The 23,660-nt window shown below is 46.1% G+C and overlaps 1 protein-coding gene across 1 annotated transcript; it reads left to right on the top strand.

Annotated features, from left to right (window-relative positions):
* Positions 1-8: 8 nt before the first annotated feature.
* WDR3 (WD repeat domain 3) lies at positions 9-22,240 on the top strand. Its single transcript, XM_010014268.1, is given in 26 exon segments — positions 9-177; positions 1,555-1,764; positions 2,169-2,287; positions 3,928-4,006; positions 4,439-4,534; positions 4,998-5,108; positions 5,891-5,992; positions 6,107-6,204; positions 8,056-8,151; positions 8,486-8,716; positions 9,504-9,597; positions 10,009-10,110; positions 12,219-12,304; positions 12,750-12,885; positions 13,555-13,611; positions 14,313-14,413; positions 14,563-14,674; positions 14,789-14,923; positions 16,159-16,209; positions 16,827-16,892; positions 17,947-18,057; positions 18,569-18,616; positions 20,277-20,320; positions 20,803-20,931; positions 21,454-21,547; positions 22,085-22,240. Coding segments are annotated over 26 exon segments (2,832 nt in total). The 5' UTR covers position 9.
* Positions 22,241-23,660: the final 1,420 nt, after the last annotated feature.

Genomic DNA, 23,660 nt, shown 5'->3' with positions numbered 1-23,660 from the left:
GGCGCCGCCATGGGCCTCACCCGCCAGTATCTGCGGTACGGGCCGGCCGCGCTCTTCGGGCTGGTGGGCAGCGCTAAGGGTAATGCGGCCTTTGTGGCGCTACGCGGGGAGCGGGGCCGCTGCGTGGCCGCGGCCTGCGAGCACGTCTTCGTGTGGGACACGCGGAAGGGAGAGAAGGTGAGAGCGGAGCCCGGTTTTGTGGGGCGGACACACGCTGGTGAGGGGCAGCCACTGCGGTGTGGGGGAATTATCGTGTGATGTGTGGCGTATTAGGGCCACCTGGAGCAAAACTCTTTGTGTTAGCGGGGTACGTTTTAAAGGAAGCGCCACCTCCACATCTCCCCCATTCCCCTTTTGTGTAGTCTAAGCACATAGTATCATAGAATGGTTTGGGCTGGAAAGGGCCTTAAGACCATCCAGTTCCAACCTCCCTGCCATGGGTAGGGACACCTCACACTAGACCATGTAACCCAAGGCTCTGTCCAACCTGGCCTTGAACACTGCCAGGGATGGAGCATTTACCACTTCTCTGGGCCAGTGCCTCACCCCCCTCATAGTAAAGAACTTCTTCCTTACATCTAACCTGAACTTCCCCTGTTTCAGTTTGAATCCATCACCCCTTGTCCTATTGCTACAGTCCCTGATGAAGAGTCCCTTTCCAGCATCCCTGTAGCCCTCGTCAGACACTGGAAGCTGCTCTGAGGTCTCCATGCAGCTTCTCTTCTCCAGGCAGAACAGCCCCAACTTTTGTTTGTGGTGTGAGCATGTGGGTGTGCCCTGGTTGAGTTTCATTGTTGATTCTTCGAGATTTGCTTTTGGTACCTCAGTTGAGGAAGGGTAATTACTGTCATAGTGACTGGAAAGCTCTTCTCTGTTTAGCTGGTGACCAGAAAGTTATGGGATGAAATAGACATGTTGTGGAATTTGTGTTTTGGGCTGTGGAACTGGGCTTTCCCTCTGAAAGTTGTATCTCATAGGGCTTTGTGAGCTGTAACTTTAAGGACTTTGCTGTGTGTTGCCTCCTGACATATTCTGAAATCATAGTAAGTACTGCTGTCCACTGCACACTGAATTCAGGATTTGCTTTGCAGACCCTAGAGTGTTGACTGCTGGCATGTTGTTTTGGAGATGTTTTTGTCTTTCTCAAGTTCCTCTGTAGCCTGTGGAAAAAGATCTGGGAAAGAAAGGCCAAGTAAGAGATGATGAGTCAGGAAGAAGCTTTGAGGCTTTATAGTTCAGCAATGTCCTTTGCTTTCTGGCACTTAAAATGCAGGAGGAAAAATTTTGGCTTTGGAGTTCCAGGACTTGTTCTGCATCAGTTTTCTGTTTGATTATGAGAAATTACTTCCCTTCTAGCTGCTGTGTCCCTTGTAAAATGGAGGTAATGACACTGTGTTTGGTGCAGGAAGTGGAAAAATGAGCTTCTAAAGCAGTATAAGTGCTCAGTTGGAAGTTCAATAGAAGAGTACAGTATGTACTTTCTGTCGTGCAAGTATCTGGCTCTAACATGTCATTTATCTACATTATGTGTGTTCTGTCTCCTAAAAATTGCAGGTTCTTATCCTTAAGGGTCTTAAGCATGAGGTCAGTTGTCTCTGCCCCTCTCCAGATGGGTTGCACTTGGCTGTTGGGTATGAAGATGGATCCATCCGTGTCTTCAGCCTCCTAAGTGGAGAAGTGAATATCACTTTCAATGGACACAAGGCTGCAGTTACAGCCATGCAGTATGACCATCTGGGTGGCCGGCTGGTATCTGGCTCAAAGGTGAGGGTTACATATCTGGAGCACAGCCCTTTCATAGAGATGCTCCATGGAGAAGGCTGACCTGTGCTGAAATGTTTGGTATTTTAAGTGGGTTATGTGGCCTCTGTCTATAGAGCTGAGAGAGCAGTTGGGACTGCAGGGTGGGAGTGGGGTACCAGTAGAGCTGTTAAAGTGAAGAAGCTTGTGAGGTCAGGAATAGCAAAAGCAGCTCAACTGGGACAGAGGTGCATTTGTTGGTCTGAACACGCCTTTGGGGAAGGAATGTCATTTGCATTAATCATCCCTGACATTCAAATTCAGAGGGAGAAAGTGTGCTCCTATGTAATCTTTTTAATTTCATAGAGGAGAGAGATGCTTTGCAGAGACAAATGTCAGTCCCTTAGAGACACTCTTGTCTGTTCCAGGATACAGATGTCATTGTGTGGGATGTCATCAATGAGAGCGGTCTGTACCGGCTGAGAGGACACAAAGATGCTGTCACTCAAGTCCTTCTCTTGAAGGAGAAGAACCTGCTGGTCACCAGGTGAGCCAGGCTAAGTGTGGCAGTTAATCAGGAAAGCAGCCATGGTTTTACTTGCAATTTAGACATCTTGGGTGCTACAGCCATTTGTATTTACCTTCTTGACTCATGGTCTCTCAGACCCACCAGCATTTTAGAGTATGATTTTGCCATGTCCACAGATTTCTTAAGTCTGGTGCCTGAATACAAATATGGCACACAGAACTGAAATGTTCTTTATGTACATAACAATTTTTTCTGTTTATTGTGAAGAATTAAGCAGGTTGTGTAATTCACACAGCCATAGGACAGAAAAATTGCCTCCTGCTAAGCGGCATTATAGGAGTTAATTGAGAGATGGTTTTTTGAGTTGGTTTTCAGCTATCTGAATACCATAATCAGAATAGTGACACTATCCCTTTAATAATAAATGGTTGACAGAAGATACACAAATACCAGTCAATGATTTCTTTGTTTATTAATAGTCATCTAATAGCTTAATAGAAACCTGCATGCAATCAGTTCAGTATAAATTTAGAAGAAGTTGTTTGTGCCTTTTTTTGTTGTTACCAATGGAAAAAGTAGTATTTTGTTGGTTTGGTAGATGGTGCCTGTTTCTTAATGCAATTTCAAGTCCTTGCAGGCTATCTTTAGAAATGTTTCTTAATTCCAAATTGAGATAAAGAATTCTGCTCTATTTATTTTATCAGCAGAGTAGAGATCCTGCTTTCTTGAAATAAAAATGTTGCTTCCTTACTTTAGATTGTTTTGTTGTTTTTGGTTTTTTGTTTTTTCCTCCGAAGAGCTAACTCCAGTCCTTTTGTTTACAGATTTTTTTGTGATACTTTCATATGTTCAGTTTACAGGTATCTTTGGATCCTGTGTAACAAAAGAGATGGATTAACAATAAATATCGCTTGTAATCAGATTTTTTTGCTTGTCCTGAGGGAGCTTACTAATGGAACAAGTTTTATATTTCGATTTAGTTGAAACTTATTAAGGAAAATAGGCACTAACAAAGTTACAAACCCCTCAAAAAGAGTACTAAATCTTGTAGGGTGTACTGAGAGAATCTATGTAAACGTTCAAATTATTTTTCTCAGGTGTTCTTGTAGTATTGGGGTAGCATAATATGGCCAGAAATGTGTTTTAAGGGAGATCTAATCCTGCAGGGTTTTGAAGGACTGAAGCAGCTGTAATTCTCTGTTAGGAGGAGCAGCTCCAAATCACTGTTAAGAATGAAGGAATCTGCTTTTCTTGTAGCCTGATCAATGCACAGGCATGGCACAGGTTGAGAATGTGTTGGGCAGGTTTTAGAGGCAGCTTTAGAATTGATCAGGACTTTTCACTTACCATTCTCACCCTAAGCAAAGAGTATTGTTCTCACCCTAAATAAATGAGAAAGGAGGCTGTGTGACACTGGGGCTTTCAGTTCAGGGGAGGACGCAGTTTTCAGTGATATGCTAGGTACTTTTATGCAGTACCTTTGTATTGCTACACTTTGTTCTTGCAGAGCTTGAAAATTCAACATCTGAGCAGCTGCTCTGTGAGATGTTTTGGCATAGCTTAGATTTTATTTTTTTTTTTTTGTTTCTGCCACTTTTCTAAGCATGTGAGCTCTGGCAGTCTTTCCTCATGTCTTGAGTTTTCCTTCTTTATACCAGCGGCAAAGACACATTGGTGAAATGGTGGGATCTGGACACCCAGCACTGCTTCAAAACTCTGGTTGGACACCGTACTGAGGTAAAGAGGGTGTGTGGGGAGCTGATGAGCTGGGGGGATTTGGGATTATATGTCACTGAATCACAGAATGGTTTGGGTTGGAAAGGACCTTAAGATCATCTAGTTCCAACCCCCGAACACCTCACACATTGCTCACTTTGCTCTCTCCCTGCTCTCATGAGTTGTAAACTGGCACTGTGGTGCGTTTTGTTTGTCATCAGGCTTTAGGGATGAGCAAATGAGAAACTTCCAAACTTCCCACATGCAGTGGGTGACAACTCCAATACAGATGTCCCTGGAGGAGGTCCTGGCTAGATCCAGTCTCTTGGTGGTTGCTGTTTGTTGTGGTTCAACCCAGGACACTGTTTAAATAAGTCAATTAAAGATGCTCTGTTGTTGTTACAGTAGTTAAAGGAGCCATAAGCCAGTTCCTCACATTGTGCCTCTGGACAGGTCTGGGGGATGGCTTTGGTATCCGAACAGAAGCGTCTGGTCACTGGGAGTGCGGACAGTGAGCTGAGGGTGTGGGATATCACATACATCCAGGAGGTAAGATACTCCCCCTGTAACCTTTCACAGCCTTGCCCAGCTGCTTGTCTTTGGACTAGGGTGGGACGGGAACATGTTAAACGGGTTGATGTTCTGGGAAACAGCCAAATCAATATCTTTGTTCTCTGAGGGGTCCAGAAGTTGCTCTAGGGATAGACTTTGCTGTTTTCTGTGCTTTGAGCTTTCATGTGGAGCTGTGAGCACTTCCAGAACAAGATTTCCAGATCTTTTCTCAGATCTTCCTGCTTTCTGGCTTGTGGTGAGAGAAGATAGTCTTGTGGGTGGATGATAAGGAGGGGAGGACAGAGTGTTTGGTGTCTGCAGACATGCTATAGGCCACTCCTTTGTTGCAGTGCCCACTAAGCCCTTGTTCCTCCAGGGAAATGAAGTGTGAGATAGAAACCAGAACACCATAGCTCTTGTGATTTAAGGTACTTCTTATGTTCTTTTTGTCCATGAAAAGGTAAAAGACCCTGATGAGCCAGAATCCAAGAAAAGCAAAGGGTCTTCACCTGGAACAGAAGAAAACACTGAAGAGGATGAGACCCTAGAGCTGGATGAGCATCCTGAGGAAGTAAGCTCAGTTTTCCATGCTGTCTGAGGGATGTTGTATCTTAACCCCATTTGCATGGTGCTGCTTGCAAAGCCAGCAGGAGTTTTAGAGCTGCTCACACATTGCTTCTCTGTGATTGGTTTATACCCCAAGTGTCATACTTAGCCTGCTATGGAAGTTGTGGTAATTCTTGTTTTGCTTCTTAACATCTTCCTCAGCAGCAGTCAGAGTTGTACCATAACAAAATACAGCATGAGATTGGACTGCAGAAAACCATTCCCACTTGTGCTGCTGGTGGAGACTTTACTGACTCTGTCTTTCCAGTGGAACATTCTGGGGTCCTGCTCAGATTTCAGACTGCATCTAGTTATGGTAGATACCTGACCTTGTTAAATACTTTTCCAATTTCCTCTCTAGCAGATTCCTCTCCCTTCAATCACCTGTTTAAGAGTCTCTGTTCTTACCACCTCTGCCTCTTCTGACAGAGGAACTCTCCTGCTGTTGTAGCGTAAAAAAATCAGCTCTGTCTTTACTGGCAAGGTATAACCATTTAAATTAATTCTTTCACTGAGCCTGTCTATGATTATTTTCAGCTAGAAAGCAGCAAAACGTCACGAGACAAGCTCATAGCTCACACAATGCTTGTTTTGTCCGTAGGTTATCCTTGCTAGCTGTTCTACCAGGACCCTGTAGGTTCATTTCCCCCTTTTCCTGTTGACTTTACTTGCCAGTAGATTTTTGAGTTACTTTGAGAAGACCACTTGAGCTTTCAGACCAGAGTTTTTCTCCTCCTTTCCCTGTAGCGCCTCGTAAAGTGCAGCAAAGTTGGATCCATCATGCGGGAAGGGAGAGACCGAGTAGTAACGCTTGCCACAGACCGAACGGGCAAGATTTTGGCCTGCCATGTAAGTAATGTGGGGCTCTGCTATCAAGCTGTAGATAAGGCTCGTAGAGACTTTGGGTGATTTCTGTACAACCAGGGCTTTCCATGCCTTTGACTTTATTTGCTCTGTCTTTAGGGAACAGGTGCTGTTCTGGAAGTGTTCTCTGTCCTTTCTGAAGAGGAAATCCAGAAGAAATTAGAAAAGAAAATGAAGAAAGCAAAGAAAAAAGCCAAGTAAGCAGTCTTTGGGATGTATTTGGGTGCTGTCTGTGTCCAGAGAACTGTTAGAAAAGCCTTTCAGCAGCATGACACAGTGGTTGAACTCCAAGCTACTTGTTGTTTTCTCTGTGTAGATGTTCTATTCTGGGGTCGATATTCTTGTACATCCTTGCTGCTTGTCTGAGCAATGCTACTCCCAGAGACTAAGGAAATGCCTCCCTGCAAAAAAAGCTAATGTGTGCAAATGAACGGACATAATATGGGTTTTTCAGAGCTGCTCACTTCTGCCTGATACTCATGTTTACACTGCTTGGTACATCAAAGAAAGTCCTTGATAGGATGTACAGGAATGAGAGGTTTATCTGAGAAGTCAGAGTGACTCTGATACCTCATCTCATGTTTTACAGCAGGCAGAGTTACAGGTGAGAGCTTTCTTCATGTTTAATTTGTGTTAAGTGTCTTTCTGGGTATCCTGGCACTTAACAGGGGCCTTACAACACCTGTTAGGAAGAGGTCTGGCTCCAGAGTAGAAACTGAAGCACAGGGCATGTAAATCTGGAGATGGATTTTTGGCAATGGCTGAGGACTTTGGATGAGTGGTAGGAGATGAGCAGAAGCTGATCTCTGTCTCAAAAACAGCTCTCTGTTGTCAGTTTTGGAGTAATAGAATCATAGAATGGTTTGGGTTGGAAAGGACCTTAAGATCATGCAGTTCCAACCCCCCTGCTATGTGCAGGGACACCTCACACTAGACCATATCGTCACCCAAAGCTCTGTCCAGCCTGGCCTTGAACACTGCCGGGGATGGAGCATTTACCACTTCTTTGGGCAACTTGTGCCAGCGTCTCACCCCCCTCATAATAGAGAACTTCTTCCTTATATCTAACCTGAACTTCTCCTGTTCAAGTTTAAACCCATCACCTCTTGTCCTATTGCTCCAGTCCCTGATGAAGAGTCCCTCTCTGGCATCCTTGTAGGCCACCTTCAGACACTGGAAGCTGCTCTGAGGTCTCCATGCAGCTTCTCTTCTCCAGGCTGAACAGCCCCAACTTTCTCAGCCTGTCTTCATATGGGAGGTGCTCCAGCCCCTGATCATCCTCGTGGCCTCCTCTGGACTTGCTCCAACAGCTCCATGTCCTTCTTACGTTGGTGACACCAGAACTGCACACAGTGCTGCAAGTGAGGTCTCATGAGAGCAGAGGGGCAGGATCACCTCCCTCGATCTGCTGGTCATGCTCCTTTTGATGCAGCCCAGCACACACTGAAGTGGCTCATGTTCAGTTTCTCATCGATCAACACCCCTAAGTCCTTCTCAGGGCTGCTCTGAATCTCTTCTCTGCCCAATCTTTTTGGGCAGGACCTTCCACTTGGCCATGTTGAACTTCATGAGGTTGGCACTGGCCACCTCTCAAGTGTGTCCAGGTCCCTCTGGATCCCGTCCCTTCCCTCCAGCTTATCAGCTGAACCACATAGATTGGTGTCATCGGCAAACTTGCTGGGGGTGCATTGATCCCACTGTCCATGTTGCTGACAAAGATGTTGAACAGGATCAGTCTCAGCACTGACCCCTTAGGGACAACCTCTTGGACATTGAGCCATCTTTTGTATTAATTTTTTGTTTTGCCTCCCATCTTTCTAACGTGCCTTGTTTAAGTGCTTTGGCTCCAGAAGAGATAGCCTTTTTTTAGGGCAGTTTGTCTCTTTAGTAGTCTGCATACCAGCATGATCTTCAATGTCTCACCCTGTTCTTAAAATGTAGTTAGCACTGCTGAGTAAGTGGTTTCCTTTTTATTCACTGTCTCTGTGTTAAGTTTGTGTTGTCAGTCCTGGGCTATTTGACTCTTCTCCATTATCTGACATTCCTAGACAGAACTCTGAAGAGGAGCCTGAAAAGAGTGTGGAGCTGAGCCTGCAGGAGGAGATTCGACGGGTGACTAACATCAGAGCTTCTTCTAAAATCAAGTGAGTGGAAAGTCTGTTGTAGAAGCTGAGCTGTGGCTGTATAGCTACTTGGGAAGAACTCTGCACAGCTCAATACAGGGAGAGGTGGAAGAAGTTTACCCCTTGACATGTGTTCCACTTGAAGCTGGGGAGAAGCCTACCTTGATCTCCAGTCCATTCATACCTCTTCCACAAGTGGTCCCCTTCTTGCACACCTCTGTGACTTGCCTGTGGCATGTACTCTGTCTATATTCCTCTTTCTCAGTTGTTCTTGATACTTGATCCCTCTTACGTTTTGTCTTACTGCCCCTATGTACAGCTCTTTTTTTTTTTTCTTTTTGGTCTAATTTAACAGGTCATTTGACTTGTTTCTCTCTCCAAAAGGAGAGCTGAAGATCGTTCTGCTGCTCCAGAACAACATCATTGAGTCATACAACCTGAACCTGTCAGCACAAGTCCCACAGGCTGTCCGTGCATCCAAGATAACTATTGGAGGCCACCGCAGTGATGTCAGGACGTTGGCTTTCAGCTCTGACAACATTGCCATTCTCTCTGCAGCTGCAGAGTCTGTAAAGGTTTGGAACAGGTACGCAGACCAGTTATGTCACTCTCCTCTGCCCTATGGGTCCGTCTCCCAGAACTCACAGATGCTGTGTTCAGATGGGCAGTGATAAGGGGATGATGGAGAAATTGAAAATAGTGAAAGAAGTAAAGGAAATAAATAGAAAGTTATTTGGCTTCTTTCCTTCTTAGGGAAACTGTAAAGCTGTGGAGCTAAAACTGCGTAATTAACTCATGGATTTTCTTGCTGTAAAGCAGCACTGAGGCTAAGTTTAGTGGCAGGTATGGAAAGATAAACACCGAAACACAGAGGCTGTACGTAGCAGTCCACTATAGACTGTATTTTGTTGGTTTTATTCTTTTTTAGTATGAGGTACTAACCCTGAACTAGCTACTACCTGTTCTTTTGGGAACATGTGAGTTTCTTGGCATCATATCAGAAGGATCTAATATTAGACTGAGTAGGCTGCTGTTTTGATCTAGAGGGTTGTCCCAATGTTTCCTGAGTGCTGTGGATTTCAAGTTGTTTCCTTTGAGTGTGCTGTCTTACACTTCTCCTTCCTGTCCTGAATGACAGGAGCTGTCCTTGCTCATAACAGCAGGAACTCATGATGGTGGACTGTGTAATGGCATGTTTTTATAGAAAACATTCTTAGCAGTGATGTTGGATAGCATTTGGGTCATAGCATGGTGGTGGTGTATCTTCTGGCCTCAGCTGAAAAGACAGCCTTGGGCAGAGGACACCGTGGAGCATCTCTCAGTGGGACAGACTGTGTGTGATAAGAGGTTTTGGGCTTTGCCTTTGTCCCCAGAGCGACCTTGCAGTGCATCCGGACGATGGAGTGTGAGTACGCACTCTGCTCGCTCTTCGTCCCAGGAGATCGGCAGGTCATTGTTGGCACCAAGGTAAGCAGTGTGCTTCTGTACTCCAGAAACAGCTTTTATAACCTATTTCCAGACCTGGGCATTTCCGGACTGGCCAGCTCTGGAAATATGCTATGAAAATGTCATGAAGGCAGCCTTACAGAAAATACATTGCATCTCTTCATCTGGAGCATTCTGGTTTAGGTGTAAAAAACTCTGACAGTCAGGTTCTGCTCTATTCTCAGATTCTTTATGCAGTTTTTGGGGCTTCTTGAGCTGGATAGCTTTGGCAAGTCACTGATGGGGATCAGGAGTTTGGACATCTGTGTGTAACAGTCATCTAGTGAAGCTGGCTGCTAGGAAAATGGGTGGCAGGGGTGCTCTTCTGCTGGGAGCTATCATGTGTTGTAGGGGGGGGCTGATTAGTCCTCTCTGATATATCTTTCTCCCCAGACAGGGAAGCTGCAGCTGTATGACCTGGCTTCTGGGAGTCTGATGGAGACACTTGATGTTCACAACGGGGCGGTGTGGTCCATTGCTCTTTCACCAGACCAGGTAACTCAACCACTTTCTAAGTATCATCTGTTGCACATTCTGTTCTGTGTTTGCACTACTGATGAGACCATGGGCTCCCTTCATCCTGGGAGGTGGAGGATGCAGCTGGTAGTGTCCAAGAACTTTAAACTGTGGATACAGGCGCAGTTTGCTGAAATACCTCTCTAGCTGTGTGGCACATGGCAGTAAGTCTTTGGGCTGAGTAGAGCCTCATCTTCATCACCTCATGTGGTTTCTGCATGATCGAGAGCACTTGGACTTCCCTGGTGGAGTCTCTGTGTGCAGCAATACAGACGTTGTGGATGTGTTCTAGCTGTGGAGAGCTTCAGTCCCTGTAACCTGCTGCAGTGGCTGATGAAGCAGTTTAATTTGCTGCTTGTCTGCTGGATTAAAGATTTTGTTAACACAGTGAGGTTTTTCCTTTGTGTGGCACTCTTCTTGAGTGACCAAGTTACCCTTCCCATCTAGCTGACGGTCATTAGGGGGAACTTCTCCTGTTCCTGCAGGATGTTTTTCGGGCTCTTAGTTCTTCTTGTACTTTTTCAGTTGCTGTAGTATTTTTTTTTGCTGGTGGCCCCAGGATCTGGGTGCACTGAGTAATAGGGATTACACCAGTGCCAAATGCACCAGTGCCTTTGGGATCCATCCAAGGACTTAACTAACTCTTTTGATCTTAAGGAAAAGGATAATCCCTGACAAATAAATTTTCTGTAAGCTCTTTTCTCCATATTCAGTTCCCTTTCTTTGTTTGATGGAAACTGTAATTACCTGTTAGCTCCTGTTGACCGTGCTGACAGTTACCAGGCCTGCCTGTTCTCTTTGTCTGAATTATAGTGTTACATTAGTTTCTTCCTCCTGTATTTCCAAAGTTGGTGAGAATGGGCATTGAGAGTTTAGTCCTCTTCATCAGGGAGTGCAGGGATAGCACAAGGGATGATGGGTTCAAACTGAAACAGAGGAATGTCATGTTAGATCTAAGGAAGAAGTTCTTTACAGTGAGGGTGGTGAGGCACTGGCACAGGTTGCCCAGAGAAGTGGTAAATGCCCCATCCCTGACAGTGTTTAAGGTCAGAACAGAAGCTTGGGTGACATGGTCTAGTGTGAGGTGTCCCTCTCATAGCAGGGAGTTGAAACTGGGCGATTTTAAGGTCCTTTCCAACCCAGACTATTCTATGGTTCTACATTGTTCTGCTCTGTAAAAATCTTGGATTTGGGGAATCTGTACTAGTGATTTATAAACGTCTGACATGGGTAGCTGCTTTTTGACAGCCTTGTGAGTTTTTGGAGCAGTTTCTCATCACTGTTTTGTAATGTGATTATGGAATATGTTGGGTATTTTTTTTCCTGAGCACAACAGATGATAAATGTTTCCTGAATCCATGTTTACTGAGAATAGTTCTCATACTAGCCTCCCTAACTCACTCTACTTGGCCTAACCACCATAGCTATAGAAATCTATTTGTCTTTTACTCCTTGTATCAATTTTGCTCCATGACCAGAATTCAGGTTCATACTGGTTTCTCTCAGTTTCCACTTTCTTCTGTTTGTTGTATATGCCTGTCTTTCTTTTCTCATGTTGCACTAGAACCTGGAGTGGTTTCTAGTGGAATCAAAACCATAGCAAGTAATAACCTGCCTGAGATTTGCTCACCCTACAGATTAAATCATAAGGGATAGATTTTCCCATGTTATTAGTGTAAAAGGGATAGTGTTTGAACTGTTCATCCTTTAGAAGGCTGTGCTTATGGGGTAGTGGTATGTCTGATCTGGTAAGAGTGAGAGGGTCAGCTTGCTCACAGAACACAAGCACATTATTACCTACAGCTGAGATGAATGCTTTCAGGCCCAAAGTTTCAGTGCATGTCTCAACATTTGGAGTCTTTGTCTTTGAGGTCCCTGTTAGAGCTTGTTGTTGCTCATCCAATGGGTAGTGCATGATCTAACCAGAGCAAGTGCTCCTGGGGGTGTCCACTTCATCATTAATATTGTAGGAATGTGGGACATTCCAAAAACCACCTTTTGTGTTGACAGTTCCTTGCTGTAGAATTTCTCTGGGTTACAGCAAAACTAGTTTCAAATATGGTGGGAATTTTTTCTTTCCCCTGCAGCGTGGCTTTGTGACAGGAGGTGCTGATAAGTGTGTCAAGTTCTGGGAGTTTGAGCTTGTGAAGGATGAGAGCAGCATTCAGAAAAGGTGAGAAAATAAACCTTTCTAGACTACAGCTGCAACATTCATAGTCACTGATGGATGCTTTGGCCTTTACTGTGCACTGTAATAAATGCCCATGACTTGTATGTGGAACATCTGGAGAAAAGTGTGAGCTCAGTGCTGTTTTGTGAAGGTCTGAGCTTTGCTCAGACACTTCAAGGACACTTGCCACATTCTGATGTGTTGCTTTTGTGGGAGTATAGCTTCCAATTGTGGGATGGGCCTCCAGCTCAGAAAGCAGTAAATTTAGCAGTGAAATTTATCAGCCTGCAGTGCCGTGCTTATTTCTAGGCCTGTCTTGTAATAAGGAATGAGATGCTAATTAGAATTAACTTGCTTTCCCAGGGTGCAGTCTGGGAGTTGTATTTTTACCTCTTCCCAACTTGTTTGTTTGGGATAACAATTGTTGTTTTTCTCTTCTTGTTGCCAGGCTTTCCATGAAACATGTGCGTGTTTTACAGCTGGATGAAGATGTCCTCTGTGTGAGGTACAGCCCTAACCAGAAGCTGCTGGCTGTTTCCTTGCTGGATTGCACTGTGAAAGTTTTCTATGTTGACACACTCAAGGTACATGACCAAAAGGGCTGTGAGGCTGTGCAGAGAGTGATGTAATTGTAGTCTGATTGGGAATACGTAGGAAAAGTGTCTATTTATTGTGGGACACTAATAGAGAGACCATGCATCCCACTTCAGGTGCCTATTTGCTAGCAAATGTAGTCAGAACCATGGCTGGCCAACGTTGGGAGAAGATAGTTTTTCATCTGGGAAGTGTTGTGAACCTGCATGTGGCAAGGTTCACTCTAAACCCTGAGAGCATGGTGGTACTCCAGAGCTGTGAGACCCTGTAATGATAAATGTGTCACACATGGCATTAAATAGGGCATAGCAGAGGTAAAGCCTGGGAAAGGAGAATCTTCTTTGTGATCAGTGTATTGTGGTTTTGCGAGTTGTGTATTAGCACATGAATGTTAGAGAGTGACACAAGACAGACCAGCACTGGCAAACAGGCAAAGAAGAGGAGAGAGAAACTCCATAGGGAGCATTGATTAGCTTAGTTTGCTTGAGTACTTCCACCTTCATCTCAGTTCTGCCATCACGGCTCTGCAGCTAACAATGATAGTGGGGCAGTGATAGAAAGACAGCACTCCTGAGGCAGAGCAGAGCTAGTTTGGAGCTTGAGATTTGCATGCATCTCTACCCAGCATGTCTAACTGGGACACCTTTCTTCTGCTTCAGTTTTTCCTTTCTCTGTATGGACACAAGCTGCCAGTGCTGTGTATGGACATCTCCTATGTAAGTATCATTAGGGCTGTGTGTTAGGTGGGACTGTGATGATACAAATGACTGCAAGAACCTCTGCTGGCAGCAAGGCCTCTAAGGATAATGTTTCTTGCTACCTCCTTGCTCTGACTTAGTAGTTTTTTAATGGGACACAGCAAGCCCCTCCTTATCCTGCAGTCCTGTGCTCACCAGGAGAGTCACTGAGTAATGGTCATGACAGAACTGACCAGGGCATTCTGTGAGCAAGCGGAAATCAAAATGTTGTGGTGGTTCCCTCCACTCATCTTGAGAGATACAGCCTGCTCTCTGCTGAAGTTACGGACTGTCTGAGAGGAGCTTGACTTCTTTGGTAGTGGGAGTAGAAAGCAGGTGCTGAGGTGGAGCAGTCTTCTCAAGCCTGTTCATTCTTGGGCTGTATCTTGTTCTGGGGTGTCCTTGGAAGGAGGCTTATTGGAAGCCAGAAATGTCAAGATATAGCTAAGGTCTTAAATGCCGGCAGAGGTTCAGAACAGAGGCAGGGTGCTGTCAATGGGCTGTGCTTGTAGGACAAACATGGGCCACCCTGGTGAGAGGAGATGGAGGGATTGGGGGCGGGGCATGTTTCAGGAGCCAGGTATCTGTATACTCAGCAGTTCTTAGTTGCTGGTTCAACAGCAATTCTTCATGGGGCTGCCAGCCAGTTCCCCCACACCCTCCTCTCTGTTGCTCTGTAGGATGGGACTCTCATTGCAACCGGCTCCGCTGACAGGAATGTGAAGATTTGGGGCTTGGATTTTGGGGACTGTCACCGTTCTCTGTTTGCTCATGATGACAGGTCAGTCAAATTTTACAGCATCTCTGGGCTGTGCGCTAACTTGTCTCCAAGGTGTTGTGATCCAGCAGTAACCTTTTTGTCCAGTATAGTGTGGGGGTAGGTCTGCAGTGTTCCCCAAGTGAGTGAATTTGAGCCTTTTTCCCTTCCAGTGTGATGTATCTGCAGTTTGTGGCGAAATCCCATCTCTTCTTCACAGCTGGGAAGGACAGCAAGATTAAGCAGTGGGATGCCGATAAATTTGAGCACATCCAGACACTGGAGGTAGGAAGTTTTGGAGACTGTTGGAAGCAAGCATTACCCCTGTATGAGCAGCACTTCCCTCAGGAGTGGGAGCTGGGTGGTGGTCTTGTCTTACCTCTCCTGTCTGCCATGCAGGGGCATCACCAGGAGGTTTGGTGTTTGGCACTCAGTCCCAATGGAGACTACGTGGTGTCGGCATCCCATGACAAGTCCCTGCGCCTCTGGGAAAGGACAAGGGAGCCACTTGTTTTGGAAGAGGAGAGGGAGATGGTGAGAGTTGTGTCCTTCCTGCCAAAGACAACTGTTTTCTCTTAGTTTTTCACTGTGGAGGAGTCTGGCTCCACACTTGCCAGGTTGCTCACTGCTAACCACAGCCTGGTGTCGAGGTGCCCAGGGTTGGCTGGCATCTTTTGCATGATGAGACTGTTGCCCTGAGGTGTCTTGAGAGAGCACTGCAGATGCTGCAGGTGCTTGTTTGTCTGCTGTATTGCAGATGCCTGGCTGACTTGCTTTCTGCTTTGCTTCTCTCTTGCTTCCCAGACTTAACCAGTAGAACTGTGTTTCTCAACAGGTCTGTTGGCTACGCTGTTTGACCTTCTTTTATTCTCTTGTGCTCCTTTTAATGTGTGTGCTTTGTGGGCAGTTCACCGGGTGGCCATTGTGGAGTGATGGAGAGCACTGCTCCTGTTAAATGCAGTTTGTCTTGTTTTCCTCTTTTCCAACAATAAGTCCATTCTATCTCAGAGGCAGGCCTCAGAGCTTAGGGATGATGGAGTAAGTCCCTTCTACTCCATTTGAAGCATGTATTCATGTAGTATGTATATATGTGAATTGTAGACTCACAGAAAGACTTCAGTAGGATGGAAACTCTGGTGTCAGAGTCCAGCCCAACCCCTTGCTCACCACAGGCTCACCTTGAAGCTCTGTCAGACTGCTCAGAGACTTGTCTTGATACGAGAGCTGAGGTGACCCATAGGCAGCATGTTGATGCCCAGTGGTTGGTGTGCTAGGAATGATGATGGTAAGAGGAGACACAGAGACAGCTCCTTTTCTAGATGCCAGAAAAGTGTGGTTTGGGTAAAGTTTGAGTAACAAGATGGGTATGAATACACTAGTAGTGAATTACACACTGATGGGGCCCTGTTGATGTGAGAGGTGCCAGACAGGAGACTCTTCCCTTTTGCAGGCTAGGATAACCCTGGGACTGGTCTCGTGCTGAATTGCTGTTGTCTCCATCTCAACTTGGTGGCCTGTCTATTCCTGCATCCAGAGCAGAGACCTTGATTTCTTTCAGTCTGGGAGATTCCAGAGTTCTCTGTGGGGTTGGGACCAGGGACAAGTGGGTATTTTGCACTGTTATTGTTGATCCCTGCTGATTTGTCCTGGTTTCGCAACAAGCTGCATGAAGGTGCAGGTTCCCTTGCTCAGCTGGTCTAGAGGGGATTTGTACCTTTGGTTGCTGCCTGCTCACCTTTGTTAATATGTTGTGTTCTCCTCCACTGTAGGAACGAGAAGCTGAATATGAAGAGAGTGTGGCAAAGGAAGAGCAGCCTGTGGTGAGTTGCACTGAGTGTGTGTCAGTCTGACTGTACAGAGGCTGGAATAACTACTTCTGTAGGAGGTGAAGAAGAGGTGTCAGGACTGGTAATCTCACTGCTTTGAGGAGGTGCAGGGGGGAAGGTGCTAGTGAAGCTGTGGTTGCCCCATGATGCAGTTGACTCTGATACTTCATACAGACAACTTCAGGAGAGAGTGTGGAGCTGGCCAAACTACTGCACAGTAGCTGTGCACGCTGAAACCTTGCTGTACTTGGAGGCCTTACTATCTCCAATGTCCAGGTCCACACCAGCTCTGTACCAAGGCTGCCTTCTGACTCTGCTTCCAACTCCATGTAGTGCAGGATTGGTGCGGGAGCCTGATCCCTCCTGCTTACATGCTTAGGTTGTCCTGCTTGTTGTTTTGATGCTGGTTGTATTACTCAGCCTCTGTTGGCAGAACAAGAGCTGTTTTTACATGCCTCCCAGAGCTCAGTCTTAGCACAGCACCTCTGTTCCTCAGGAAGAGCTATGCACTTGGCAAGTACAGTATTTTCCCAGATAAATGACCAGTTTAGGGACTGGGGCTGTTTTTTGTAGTATGGATTGTGGTAAGATGCAGACTCTGTATTTTGTAGGTGGCTGGAGAGACACAAGGAGAGACGGGGCTGGCAGGAAAGAAGACCATTGAAACAATCAAAGCGGTAAGATTGTGTGGGTCTGCCAGCACTGCTTTGTGCCTCAGCAGTCTCTTGAGGGTTGGAGCATCATGAAAGAGTAACCTGTCCTGTCACATAAGGGCAAGAGCAAGTCTGCAAGAGCAGTCTGCTCCATGGCCCACAGTGAGGGGTCTGACTCTGGAGGGTTTGGCACCAGGAATTCCTCTCCAGGGAACACGTGAGGTTCCTGTAGCTGCAGCTTTCTCTGCTTGTCATGTGTGGGACAGATGGGGCTGCTCTTGCCCTTTGGGGTCTGCAGCCCAAAAGAGCGTAAGGCAGCTGGGATGTTCTCTCCATTCTCTCTCTCCTGGAGCTGGGAGGCTCCAGGCCTCTCCCCAAAGGTGAGTCAGGGGTGCCTCCCACTAGACCATGTCACCCAAGGCTCTGTCCAACCTGGCCTTGAACACTGCCAGGGATGGGGCCTTTACCACTTCTCTCGGCAACCTGTGCCAGCACACTCGCAGTAAAGAATTTTTTCCTTCTATCTAACCTGAACTTCGCCTGTTCAAGTTTAAACCCATCACCCCTTGTCCTATTGCTTCAGTCCATGATGAGGAGTTCCTCTCCAGCCCCCTTCAGACACTGGAAGAGGTCACCACGCAGTCTTCTGTTCTCCAGGCTGAACAGCCCCAACTTTCTCAGCCTGTCTCTGTACAGGAGGTGCTCCAGCCCCTGGCCATCCTCATGGCCTCCTCTGGACTTGTTCCAACAGCTCCATGTCCTTCTTATGTTGGTGACACCAGAACTGCACACAGTGCTGCAAGTGGGTCTCATGAGAGCTGAGTAGAGGGACAGGATCACCTCTCTCAACCTGCTGATCATGTTCCTTTTTGATGCAGATCATGTTCTGACATCTTCAGGACATGATTGATGTGCTCAGGGCAGTGGTGCAGTCTGGAGTAGAAGTTACCTTTCCGAGTGAGATGTCCTGTGATGCTCCACATCAATCTCACTGCTTCCACCTCCATTTGTCCAGTTGGACTTGAGCTTTGCTTTGGCTTCTCTGGTGTCACTGATGTGCTGTTCCTGTACTGCACAGGCTGAGCGGATCATGGAAGCTATTGAGCTGTATAGAGAAGAGATGGCAAAACTGAAGGAGCACAAGGCCAGAAAGAGGTAAAAGACTGAGGAATGTGCCAGTCCCAAGGGTGCTGGGTGTATCCTTCCAGTTTAGCATGCAGATAAAATCGGAAAAGCTGGAAATAGCACAGATTTGCTGAAGTCTTTTGGAGAACAAAATGGCACTGCTCTGGGCATGGCTGGTTGGGTGTTCCTTCCAATGATCTTTGTTTCAAGACATAGTAGGATGTAAGATGGGGATTTTTTGTTCTTGGGAGAGCATGCTGTTGCAAATTCATCTCAAAGCCTATTCTCTGCCTTCAGCTCAACATTTCCCTGCAAAATAAAGGTCTATGATATAAGTGGGAAAAGTGACAATGAAGAAGTGGAAGAAGATTCATGCATGTTTGAGTTAACCGTACACATCTGAGAGTGAGACTGGCTCTAAATGAGGCTTCATCGATGTTCTGGGGAGGGTGGAGGTGCAATTACAGGAAGACACTTGATAAAAGCTCTCTTACTACTGCAGATTAAAGTTTTATCTGTGAATATGTATTTGTACACATACACCTGCCTCATTCTAACCCATTCTGTGTCTCCAGGTTCCCTTTCCCGTCAATCCCATCCTCCGTGCCTATGGAAATATTACAGTAAGTGGAATGCCCACAGGCTGTGGCCCATTCTCAACTGGAGTGGGGCTGGTTCATTTGCAGACTGAGCCAAAACACTGGGTTACTGTAGACTAATTGTTTGGTTCAACTTGAAATGAACACTCAGCATTTCTGCTTGCGCAAAGTGAACAGAATTTGGGATTTTGGGGTGGTGGTTTTTGGTATTTTTTAATATCCTGGAGGTGTGTTACAAATGTTTTACTCCACCAGGGTAACCCTGATGGTAGCCATGACCTTATCATGAACCAGCAGTTGACAGTATTCTCCAAGACGTGGGAAAGCTAGTTCAAACCCTTCCTGTGCCTGCTGCTAGGAGGGTGCAGTTGCCATTATATAGCATATTCCAGAGGAGCTGTGTTGTGTTACACAAAATACCTGAGTATCCCGGGGAATGCATGATGGAGTACCCATATCACTGTGCCTCCTACCCTGTGACAGCAATAAACACTTATTAGCCAGAGCCATTCTCTCCCTTCCTCTGTGAATAGAGGCATATTTAAATCCAAGTGGAATAGATAGAAGAGGGGTGAATGAAATCCTATGGCTCAGTAGCTAGCAAATTCTTTGGAAGCAGGTGATGTTTAATCGAATCTTATTGTACAAAGAAGGGGATTTGAACCTGTTTCCAAAGCCTTGGAAGAATGTGCTAGTCTACTGGGTAAAAACACTAGCCACAAGTTATGACATGTCCTGTTAGGTGGTGAATTGACCATGATGAGCATTCAGCATGTCAGACCATGAACTGACAGTCACTTACCCTCTTTCCTGGGAGAGATGCTGCTTGTGGAGCACCTGTCCCAGCATACCTACTCTGTTGCCTTGACTCATGAAGTGGGAGCTGGAAGCACCTGAAGGCTTCCTGACCCTAAATTACTGCCTCTGCAGTAGTAACCACAGGAGGGCAGCTCTGACCAAGACAGGGCTGTGGGGTAGCTGCCCAGGCTTATTTCTGTGGCATTGGTGTAGCAGTTACTGATTCTATTTTGTTTTTCTTGGTTTATTCCAATGTGTACTCCTGGACTGCATTTTGAATTACCCTTAGGAAGATCGTTGTTTTTTTCATTCTCATGTTCTCTGAGGAGTATGTCTATGCCCAATGGAACAGCCTTCTGTCTTCCTTCTAACCACCTGTAACCACCTTACAAGAGCCCTTCTGCCCCCTCCCCTGTGAATATAGGTATATTTAATTATAAGTCAAATAGACTGAATAGAAGTGAATGAAAGCCTATGAATCAGTAGTTAGGCACTTTCCTATGGCAATTCCCAGTCTTTGGGAGATGAGTTTGTGTAAGGTTTCATCTGTGTAATTTGTGTGTTTCACGAGGCTTTTCATTCCAGGTTGTACAAGATCCATTGAACTGCATATGAGATGATTTAGTTACTTGAATATAAACTCCAATTTTCACAATATTCTTCACCAGTTTGGAGTATCCAAGAAGACTGGGGTTATGTTATGGGGAGGGAGAACTTCTCAGACTGATTGAAGCTGAAGGAGTTTCCTCTTTGCTATACTCAGCCTGATCTGTTCATCTCACAAGATCTGATTGCATGTTTTTAACTGGGTGAAACAGACCTTAAGGAACATGTTTGTCCTAGAATGTTTCTTGATACGCAGAGCTGTTTCTTTCCTCTGTTACAGCCTTCCGCATACGTGTTAGAAGTTTTCAAGAAGGTCAGGTCAAGGTGAGTCCTAAGAGCCTTGTTGCTGAACAGCTTTGTGACAAAGTATTGCATTTCTGGGCCCGGGACTGGCTGGGGTCCTTGAATGGTCTCTCATGCTGGGTTTGGGCAGTGCTAGAGAATTGGGTTCTGTTCCTGGCTGCCTCATGCATAGAATTGGGGAATGGAAATTGCTGCTTCCATGGGGAGTGCTGGATGGAGCTTGTGTATGTGAGTTGGCTGCTTGGAAGTGCACATTTATGTGAAGAGCAGCTTGGGGATGCTGAGGAGGGAAGGTTGTGTGCCTGTTCCCTGTGCCAGAAGATGTCTGCTGACCTGGGCTGTAGTCTGTGAAGGCACCCTGTGCTTTGTGGGCAGTCAAAGACCAGCAGTCTTGCTTAGCACAGCTTTTGTAGCAGAACCTACCTATACGGAAGTGCTTCCTGCTCATCTGTAGCAGTGCAGTGGCTGAGACTAACACTTCTATCCTTTTGCTTTCTCCTCAGTGAGCTGGAAGAGTCTCTCCTGGTGCTGCCCTTCTCCTATGTTCCTGACCTGCTCAGACTGTTCAATGAATATATTCACCTGGGCTCAGAAATTGAACTCCTGTGCCGAGCTCTCCTCTTCCTGCTCAAGTGAGTCTTCAGTCTGCTCCCACGGATCTGTTAGTGTCAGTTTGGTTACTATTGCTGTCCAGAACCTGTACCTGTGACAGCCCTAACAGTGCTCTGGTCAGTAGTGGGCTTTCTCTTATGTATCTGGTCTGGAGCTCTTGGGAAGCATTGTTGGGAATAAAGATGTTGTGTCTGCAGGAGGTAAGGAATCGGCTGCAGCAAATAGTGTGTGGGAATGGTTTGACATGCCCAGATGGGCTTGCTGGTCCTGGTCCCTGAAGTCTCATTGTATGAAGATCCTGCACTGTTGACTGGCACAGGGTCGTTGCAGAGCCCATGCCCTCAGAGAGTGCCTGACAGAGACCCTCCCCTTGAACCACTTAAAGAGAAACTTTAGAAAATATCTTTCTCAGGTCAATCTGCCCATGCCTGGCTGGCCTAATTTAAGAAGAATCCTATGTCCAGAACATAGGCTCAGGTGAGGGACTTTATGATGTTTCCAACAATAATGCTGCAATACATCACTGCCTGCTTTGTTCCCAGGATACATTTTGGGCAGATCACAGGCAACCACATGCTGGTGACAGTAATAGAAAACCTGAAGAAAACCACCATCTCCAGAGTCAGTGAGGCCCGGGTGAGTGTTGCACCCTCCCCCTGGGATCTGGAGTGAGAGGATGGTCCAGTGTCTGGGAGTGTGTATTGTCTATGGTGTCTAGTGGGAAAGCTGGTTGGGGGTCTGAGCCCATTTCACCTTCCTCCAGTGCAAAAAGGCTGCCTTTTCCTTATGTTCTTCCTAGTGTGAGACCACTCAGTGATGAGCCTGCATTTATGCTTCTCCCTCATTTATTCTTGGATTTGTTCGAGTGTTTGGGCTCTGACTTTCTATTTCTCTTGGGCTTTTCTGTGGGCTGCTAATCTCACAAATGATGCAACTAGTGCCTGTCAGCATCTTGTCTTTCAGCAAATACAGTGGATTATAGATGCTCTTGAGAGAACTGTGGGGAGCAGGGTGCAGGACTGACTGTTCTACTCAGATAAAGTTTACCTGTAAAGAATGCTGGTTTATTTAAATCTGTGGGCTATTTTGCTTTCATCATTTCTTAGTAGAGGGTGGCCAGTGCAGGACCCTCTGCCCCCAAACAAGCTTGTCATGTGCCTGGTCTGTTTGCAGGATGTGCTGGGATTCAACATGGCAGGACTCCAGTACCTGAAGAGAGAGATTGAGGCCAAGGATGAGGTGACATTTTTTGCTGATGCTACTGACCGTTTTGAGGAGAAGAAGAGGAAGAGGAAGAAGAAAGAGAAGATGATTCTTGCAGTGCTTTAGCATCTGCTGCCCAAGACCCAGAGCACCTGGATGGGGTCATGTAGCCTCAGTGATGGCCCTGGAAGTTTACTTGTGGCTAAACAGCTGTGATGATATCTGGTGACTGGGACAAAGCCTGTCTCCTCCCCATGTGGTATAGCCCAGCATATAACCCCAGCTCAGAACGGTTGTCTCTGAGATGAGCTCTCTGGAGGCTGCTGCAAATGCATGCATGTGAACTGTTTCTGAGGTGGCTGTCTGAAATGGAGCTGATTCCTCCCGCAGAAGAGATCAGCTCGTTCTGGCAGTGTGGACTCAGTGGAGTGAACCCTGTATGTGGAGTGCTGGTGAGACCTTGCCCTGGCCAGGGAAGGCAGCTGGCAGGATTTCATGCTGCTTTGACACCTGCTGGTGGTTTGTGGCAGTGCTCAGAGCCTCTGGGCAAAGCTGTGTGACCTCTGCCCAAGTGTGAGAACTTGCTCTGCAGCCACTCACTTCTTGGTGGGATGGGAAAACGTGGCTGTGCTCTAATAAAGGCATATTTATATATGTTTTATGAAACAACTTCTGTTCGTGGAGTTTTGTCCTGGTATTTCTCCATAAAGCCTCAACTGCCTTGCCTTGTGTGTCAGTTCTCAAAGGGTTTTTTTTTTTATTCCCAGAGAATAAAATTGTGGGACCAAATGAAAGGGCTGTCATCCAGGCTTGTGGTTTTCCTTACAGTTGGCAGACAGTATGAGAAGCCTGGGTTGTTTGCCTTGTACTTGCTCCAGTTTTCAGAAATGGCAGTGAATTGTTGCAGTGTTGTACTTGTCCTGTATCAGATAAAAGGATTTATTTTCACAGCAGGGGTGGGGGGGCAGGATAGAGTGAGCAAGGCTCTGCTGCTGATGGTAAGTTACTAGTTTGTAGTACATGCTGACTTTTTTTTTACCAGTAATCACTGGTTTGGTGGATGTGGTAGGGGCTGCTTCTGCGTAGTTTCTGACTTCTGGACTTGCGTGTCTGAGTTGGGTGTGCAGAGCTGGACTTCATTCTAACTTGAGCTGCATATGGACTTTTAATTGCATCTCAGTTGTTCCTGTCTTTGACTTTGGTTCTCTGTTACTAGCAATTACACACAAGGCAAACAATTCACTTGGTCAATCTCTTGGCAGCACCTCAGGTGTAATAACGACCCCTCTTCGAGTAACTGTTGTTAGTAAATAACTGTCAGGGGGCTTATGGTTCACTTTCTGCTTCAGAGTCTGAGTAACTTACAGCAACACTTCATGCTCCAATTCCAGGATATGGGTCTCACACTCTTTATGGGAATAGCAATCTCCATATAGCTCTCTGACAGTTGTTTCTGGGTGCCTCTATGATTTTACGTTTGTCCAGATATGGATGAAACTTGTGATAAAACAGCTCCATTCAGACATGTCTCCATCCTGACCTATTC

The sequence above is a fragment of the Nestor notabilis genome, unplaced genomic scaffold (genome assembly GCF_000696875.1).
Source record: "Nestor notabilis isolate BGI_N333 unplaced genomic scaffold, ASM69687v1 scaffold9765, whole genome shotgun sequence".
Taxonomy (NCBI): Eukaryota; Metazoa; Chordata; class Aves; order Psittaciformes; family Psittacidae; genus Nestor; species Nestor notabilis.
This window is presented reverse-complemented; position numbering and strand designations above follow the sequence as displayed.